Source organism: Rana temporaria, chromosome 1 (genome assembly GCF_905171775.1).
Source record: "Rana temporaria chromosome 1, aRanTem1.1, whole genome shotgun sequence".
Lineage (NCBI taxonomy): Eukaryota > Metazoa > Chordata > Amphibia > Anura > Ranidae > Rana > Rana temporaria.
The window spans coordinates 154,342,609-154,350,884 of NC_053489.1; the positions used below are offsets into that span (position 1 = coordinate 154,342,609).

General features: G+C 38.2%; 1 protein-coding gene across 3 annotated transcripts in view; it reads right to left on the reverse strand.

Moving 5' to 3' along the window:
- Window positions 1-8,039, reverse strand: part of ZNF608 (zinc finger protein 608) — a 103,099-nt gene extending 95,060 nt beyond the window's left edge. For 2 of the 3 annotated variants that reach the window (XM_040344502.1, XM_040344510.1), the window contains exons 1-2: window positions 7,871-8,039; window positions 2,408-3,503 (exon numbers count right to left, since the gene is read on the reverse strand). In XM_040344502.1, coding sequence (XP_040200436.1) covers window positions 2,408-3,503; window positions 7,871-7,911 — 1,137 coding nt within the window. In that variant the 5' untranslated portion in view covers window positions 7,912-8,039. The remainder of the gene's footprint in view (window positions 1-2,407; window positions 3,504-7,870) is intronic. The other variant, XM_040344519.1, reaches the window with a different exon arrangement.
- Between the last annotated feature and the right edge of the window lie 237 nt (window positions 8,040-8,276).

An 8,276-nucleotide genomic window follows, 5' to 3' on the forward strand; every position in this document is an offset into this window, starting at 1 on the left:
GAAATAACTAGGTCTGTAGGAAATACTGGGGCAGGGTTTTTGTTCACTAAGAGAAGTGACACGTTGTCACAGAAAATGTAAAAATCTCTGATGTACGGGAAGACACCCTGACTTCACCTGCTCCATGCTGTTCGAGACGCAAGATGGGGAAATAACTGGGATCTTTTGGTCATTAATTATGCACTGGTTTGTTGTTTATAAGCTGAATAGTTCATACATGGCAGCAGTGTCTATTACCATTGACAAAGGAAAGGTTTACTTTTCGAAAACACAATATGTATCAGGATAAACCTAGAAATAATGACTTGTATTTTTATTTATTTAGGATAAACAGGATGTTCTAGCACTCAATGGACTCTCTTTTGTAGAAAATTTGAAATGTTTATTTTATTTCAAAGGACACAATCTACTAATGACCATTACCATGTTTTGTGACTTTCTTAAAATAACAAGCAAACACAGAAGAAAAATGTTTCTATTTTCTTCTCTATTCTAGATAGTCTTTCCCATTATTCTTGGTTACTCAGTTCCTAATGATTCTGAAGAGTCAAACAGCCAAGATAAGTTATCACAAGAATCTGGCTGGTTCAAAAGGAAATATTTGCTTGAGGCAAGGAAGGGAAAAAAAACAAGAAAAAAAAAACACACACACATTCTGATGTGAAGCACAACTTCACCCTTACAAGGCCAGAAAAAGCTATAGCAACTGCTTTGTAATTGAATTCACTGTGGAGTTAATAACTGCAACCATAAAAACACAATGGCTAAAAATATACTTCTCACACACATTTTTCTCTGAAGAAGTATTGTGAAAAGAATTATTAAGAGAAGCAGGGAAACCACAGCATGCTAATCTTTGTTGCCATGACAGCAGCCTTTCAGATACTGAAATGTACAGATTGCCAGCTAAACAAAATTGTAGATTGTGAACATTTGGCTGGAAGATTAAAAGGCTAAAGGGGATATAAAAGGGCAGTACCTCCCACATTCCAGGAAGCCACTAAATCCAATCGAAAAGACCTGACTCCTTAACCAGTGCTATTATAATCACTGGATTAGGGCAATTTATCTGGACTGTTAAGGCTGATTAAGAAACTGCGCATTAGAGATTATTGACAGACAGAATACCTATGGTAAAAGAGCTAACATATAAACAAAAGGGTGACAAATGTATTACAGAGAGTGCCTCTGTAAAATGTGATTATTTTCCGGAATCTTCCCAGAAACCCTAATAGTATGACACACTCAACCGTGTGCTATTTTTCTGTTAATACATCAAGTGGGGACATGACATAATTATAGCGAGTCATTTCCAAAGCTGCAATCAAAGGCAAAGAGCTTTTTATTAACACACACAAAAAACTGCTGCCAATATAAAAGAGATACACTGTGAACAAATAAAAAATAGCAATGCCGCTTTTATTTGAAATATGTTCAGTGATTTTGGATGAAGCAAGATTTCTTGTAAATGTTAAACAGTGAATCAAATGATGAACACAGAATACATAATCACCACAGTACTTCAATTCATGAAAGAGGAAAGAGAAAAAAAAAAAGGAAAAAAACACACAGGGTTCACAGCCTGTAGAATGCATTTGACCCTTAATTATCAATCAACAAAAGCACTAGTTCCCCAGAGAAACCTTACGCCCTCTGGATAACTGCTAGTAAATAACCTGCCTCAATGAGCAGCAAGAATAGCCATTCTCCATAACCAGTCCTAACATTTGATTTGCTCATGTGCTTTCAGGCTACTTAGCATTCACACCGTTCAAGACAGACTGGTTGAAATCAAAGGAGTGCCTCAAACAGTGCTGTCTTGCATTTCTTGAAATAGCTCTCTAGTTACATCGTTAGAGGGGAAAAAAGTCATTTTTTTCACAGTGCAATACTATCTAGTACAGCTCTGCCAATGCAAGAGGATACATGAGACACCTCCCCCACCCCATAGGCAAACAGAGCAGATTATTGTAACCATGTCATCTCTCACTGGTTGTTTATACTCTAGCCTGTTGTGCAAATAGAGCTGGCTGCTACAGGCAATAAGGATTATGGGGGAGGGGTAGCATAGTAGCTACTTTAACACCAGATAAACATAGGGAAACAAAACAAAGCTGAAGAAATTAACTGAAATAGTGCAACTAAGCAAGATATTATTTGAAAAGACAAGAAAAGGACACAACCTGCTGAGTGGTTAACAATAAAGACAATAACAGCTTCTACAAATAAATAAGGGGTCATAGCAAGCATTGACAAAACATAAAGATTTGCTATGGGCATGCCAGCATTTCTACAACCTCAATATGTGCCTTGCCCCTACATGCCTCCTTACCTGCCAGTGTAAAAGTTAAACATAGTGATTTTTGCAGGGATCAATATGACAAGCCAAAATACAAAAGTTTCTTACCTTTTCTGTTTTTAACTTTTTGTTTCGCCTGTGACATTCTTCATCCTCATCTTCATTTTTTGCCAATACAGAGGTCCCCATAATCCCTGAATCAACAGAATTCTTGGCCAACTCCCCTTGAAGGCTACTGCCACAGTGGAAAGGACTACCATTTCCTGGGGTCTTGCCACTTCCAAATCCATACAAATGCACAACTGCCTGGGTATTCACTCCATTGTTAGCATGCCCAAGGTCATACAATTTATTAGTGCTGTCCTTTCTGGATTTTCCAGAATCCTTATCCCTTTTGGAGCCTCTAGTGCTTTGGCTTTTTCCTCCAGTCCTTTCCTCTTTAATATTTTTCCCACAAGTAGTATTAGCTGCAAGGCCAACTCCATTGGTGTTGGGGCCCAGTGTGGTACTCATGCCAACTGTAGATGCCACTTCCACAAGCCGCCCTGCTTCCTGCTGCCGTTTACCAGTGCTGCTACTAATTTCAGGAATCCCATATAAAGATGCAGAAGGCAATGACTTATTAACATCCTTAGAAGCTTTACTCCTTTTCACTTTTGATTTGCTTGTCTCTTTGTGACTGCTCCCTTGGGGCCCCGAGGGCTGCTGAACAGAGGCAAATTTGAGACTGTCAACCAATGTAGAGGAGGTAGAATTAACTGGTCCACTAGATGCCAAGCAATGTCCACTGTCCTTGGATGCACAGCCACTGCCTGTTGAGTTGCTCATCTCAAATTTCTGTCTGTCCTTTTCCAAATCAGCATCCAGATCGATAATCAAATTTCCCACACCAATTTCCCAATCATCCCCACTGTCATAGACATCAACTGCATTCGAATCCACACCTTTACCTATAGCAGAAGTGCTTACTGACATCCTGAACATGAGATTGGAGGTATTACATTCCCATAAACTTGCTTCCAAATAAAAGTTGACATTTGTCAAATTCCATGGAGATGTGTCACAGTTTTCACGATGATCAAAAAATAAAAGAAAGTTGAAAGAAAATAATAAATCCAATTTATTCCACTGAAATAATAGGTCTTTTGTCCTAAGTAATACAATAACTGTCCAAATGTGACTTTCTGTTGTTGGATTACACCTCCTGTGGGGGAAGGGGAAAGATATAATGAAGACATAGACATGTGTTTTACAGGACATTGGATGTAGATTTATAACACCACAATATTTTTACTTGTAATGAGGTAATAAATAATAAAACATATCCAAATCATTACATGATGTAACAGGACCTTGCAGCAAAATGTATCAACTAAATTGCTTAAATGCCTGAGAACAGTCATGAGAGAGAGAGAGAGAGAGAGAGAGAGAGAGAGAGAAAAATCAAATTGCAGCAGGATCAGGCAGCAGAGAAATGCTAAGTGTGTTAAATATAGTATTACTGACTGCACAGGAAACTGATTAAGACATATACTTTAAGTGATCTGCACCAAGGTGGCCTCGGTGACCGCAAACAAGACAGGTTTTGACAAAGATGAGTTAAAGGGATTTTTACAGGGACAAACAATATGCAAGCATCAGAGGGATTATTACAAACATAGGCAAATGGCTTACCTTATTACTTCTGTTTTGTCATGTTTTCCCCCTTAATAAGGCCACCAGGATAGAATCCGACAAAGCATACAATCAGTATAAGCTGCCCTCATTTTATTTAAACACCGCTGATGAGCCAGAAGACAGCAAGTCATGTATCCCAACCAGAGGGCAATCATGTAATTCACAAGATCCCTTCTCAAGAAAAACATCAGTTCCCCCCCCCCTTCTATATTCCTCTTTTGCCAGTCTTCTCTCCTTTTCAGTTTTTACATATCGAATTTAAAGTGAAGACAAAAACAGTAGCAGAAATGGTCTCAAAATTTCAACCATAAAAAAAAAAAAAAAAAATTATGACATGCAAAAAAAAAATGCATGGGATAAAAAAAGTTGTGGGTTTTATTTCCTTGCCACCACTTCAATCACGTCTTTTCTTTAAACAGAGATTTCACAGCCATCCTGATCAGTTAAGTAATGATCCCTATGAACAAACCTACAGGCGTCCGCTTGTAACAAGACAGAATGTGCTAACATCGGGATAAATTAGTGAAAGGGAGAGAGAGGGGGTGAAGAAAGAGAGAGAGAGAGAGACAGAGAGAGAGAGAGAGAGAAAAAAAAAGAGGGACTGAAACTCTGGTCTGGATTCAGCTCCCTGCTTACTCAGGAAGTGGCATTTCCCACACCCTCCCCCAACCACCAGTTTTCCTGACAAATCTGCTTTCTTGAACAACACATGAAGAGCAAAAGTAGGAGGGGGTGCTGCCTGGAACAGTGATGGATCTGAGATCTGATAAACCTATTATCAAAACATTTTTAAGTGTGATGTTCAGTCTTCAGAGGGAGGTGAACCTTATCCTCTGTGCACTATCATTTGTTTGTGCTGCTTCAGCAAGTCATGGTGGGATTTAACTGTTTCTATTCAAACTGCAGAACTGACTACATCACAGATCAGTACTTGCAAAAAAATAAATAAATAATAATGTTAAATATCTTTTGATCTCCGAGCGACCCTACTTCATTTCATTTTCCCCTTTTCTCTTTATCTGTGGCAGTGAAAATGATCTCTGTGCATGCTCAGTATTTTTAATTAGCTGACATTCTCGCTTAAAAAGCTGTAATGAATTGCTGATGGATTGGAAGCCTAGAGTGGTTTGTTAGAAATGGAAGAGGAGAGGGCAGTGGGGGGATGGGCAGCTAGCAACAAGCAGCCAGCTGAAAGCTACAGCAGCTATTTTGTTGCGGCTCAAGCTTTTACATCACGTGAGGATCAAGGGCTCAACTGCTTGTCGTGACGTGAAAACACAAAGTGGGTGACAGGCAATATCAGGAAAATGCTCATCCCTCTCTCTCTAACACAAGCCTCTTTAGGTTGTGTTGCTCTCCCTTCCTCTACTGCCATAACTATTACTCATGAATGTGAAACAGTTCTCTCTGCAGCTGTACATCTGTGTCTCAGGGAGAAAAAAAATGAGGCAACGTGCTATGCATGCATACGAGGTGTGTGTCTCAGCGTAATATATCTATCTATATATAAAGTATAAATATATATATATTTACACAATCTCAACGCCAAATGTTTCCTGTATGCCACACGGGTTAACAGAGCTAATCTTAGGAAATAAAAGAGAAAAGATCCACAATATAGATTTAAGCCTTGTAAAATGTGCTGTATGGACAAGCCATCTTTTTTTTCTAAATGTTAATCACAAGTCATCTCTATGTAAGGATGATATTAATGGCCCTGGGGTTTTACAGGATCATAGTAGATATCTCAAAGCTAAACATTTCTCTCTCCCACACACGTTAATAAGCTGATTTTTAGGAAAGGGAGAAAATAGATCAACATACAGATTTAAGCCATCTTTCTTTAAATATAATAACCAAAAGTTATCTCTTTGTTTTATAGGCTTCCACTGTGAGAGCGGAGATGGAAAAAACTAAAATTCTGATCTATATGCAGTGTGGGTGCGTTGAGCTGGCAGCATACCCAGCCAGCAATAAGCTGCTACACATTCAGCACTTTCTGCCTTGTGCACAGCTTGGTATTAGATTTAGGTCTATATTAGTGGATGGTTTAGTATTAGAATTAGATCTATATTAGTATACAGTTCAGTATTAGATTTAGGTCTGTATTAGTGGACAGTATAGTATTAAATTTAGGTCTATATTAGTTGACAGTTCAGAATAAAATGTAAGTTTTTATTGGTGGATAGTTTAGTATTAGATTTCAGTTTATATTAGTGGACAGTTTAGCATTCTATTTAGGTCTAGGTTAGTGAACTGTTTTGTGTTACATTAGTGGACAGCTTAGCATTTTTGTAGGTCTATATTAGTATTACATTTATGTTGATATTGGTTAACAGTTTAGTATATTTAGATCTACACCAGTTAACACTTTGGTATTATATTATATTGAGGTCTATTATACTTGGCAGCTTAGTATTTTGTTTGGGTCTATATTAGTGGACAGTTTAGTATTCTATTTAGGTATACAGGTATGCCTCACTTAAAGTGGTTGTAAACCCACTTTTTTTACTTTTACCTACAGGTAAGCCTATAACAAGGCTTACCTGTAGGTAAGGAGAATATCTCCTAAACCTGCACGGTTTAGGAGATATTCCCCTCGCAATGCGCCATGGTGCATGCGCAGGGGGATCTACGGCGAAAGGACCGGCAGCCGCCGGACCTTGCCGAGTTTTAAATCTGCCGCGCGCACGCGCGGGACTGACGTCATCGCCGCTCCAGCCAATCACAGCGCTGGAGCGGCGATACCCGGAAAACACGCCGAGGCAAGATGAAATCTCGCTCGGCGTGGACCAGGTAAGTGCTACACACCTCGTTCCGAGGTAAGTATTTCATAATGAGCTAATATGTGGTGCATATTAGCTCATTATGACTTTTGCCTTACAGGAGAAAAAAAAATTGATGCAGGTTTACAACCGCTTTAACAATCAGGTTCCGTTTCAATGACCAGGTTGTTGGCCGTTAAACGAATTGGCCGTTAAACGAGGAGCCACAAGTAATCAATATTTTAATCATTCGTAACTACTGTACTGTATTGTGAAAAAAGGTCTAAAACACAAAACTTCAACTCAATAATGTTGTTTTAGTTTGCATAAGTGCAGAACCCAAACAAAAATTCTGTATTGTACTATACAATATAATGATGTACAGTGCGCCGTTCAGGTGAGGAGAGCTGGTCATGAGTCTGAGTGGTCGTTAAACAGGTAAGTCATTAGTATCTGAATATTGGTGAACATCTTAGTATTTTATTTGGGTCTATATTAGTGGACATTTTAGTTTTCTATTTGGGTCTATATAGTGGACAGTTTAGAATTATATTTAAGTTGATATTAATGAATAGTTTACTATTATCTTACAGTATTATATGTAGGTGTATATTAGTGGGCAGCTTGGTATTATATGTAGGTCTGTATTAGTGGACAGACATTTAGTATTCTATGTTGTCTATCTTATTGAACAGTTTAGTAATATAATAGTGAACAACTTAGTATTCTGTGCATGCCTATATTAATGAATAGGTTCGTATTATTTTAATGGACAGTTTAGTATTCTATTTATTACTATATTAGTGGACAGTTTAGAAATATAGTAGTGGACAGTTTAGTGTTCTATTAAGGTGTATGCTAGTGAACAGTTTAGTATTATACTAGTGGAGAGTTTAGTTTTTATGTGTAGGTCTATATTAGTGGGTAGCTTAGTATTCAGTTTAAGTCTATATTAGTGGTGTGGAGTTTGTTTCTGTATAAAATGCCCTGAGTGTTCCATTGAGACTATGCTGCACACTCACTCTTTTATTCCTCATGGCTTAGGCTGATCTAGAACAAACAGCTTCATAGTTCTTTTTACAGTTCAGAATCAATCATTTGACACAGCGTTGCACACATCTGTACTTACGATCTGAATAGGATCAAGATGACCTTTGCTTCTAATTGCATCAATGTTTTATGTTGCTGCCGAGGGCTTTTTTATATACACCTATTTTGTTTTCACGTTTCTTCCACTGGTACATTACTTGTACAGAAAAGTTACACAATGCTTTCTTCTTAATGATCAATAACACAGCTCACTAGGCGAGCAGCAGAACTGCCTGAAAAAGAGAGAAAAAAGCATGACACAGTCTTTCTACCTGAAAGGACTTTTCTTTGTTCCTAATGCCCTTTCTCAGGCAGCCAATCAAAGTGGAGCATTTGTGGAACTAGGCTCACTGATTGGCTCTGTGTTTCTTTAGCCTTAGTGGGGGAAGGCAAACGAGAGCGTTGTCTGTATATACATATAACAAACACTCATGTAAAAGGAGAAG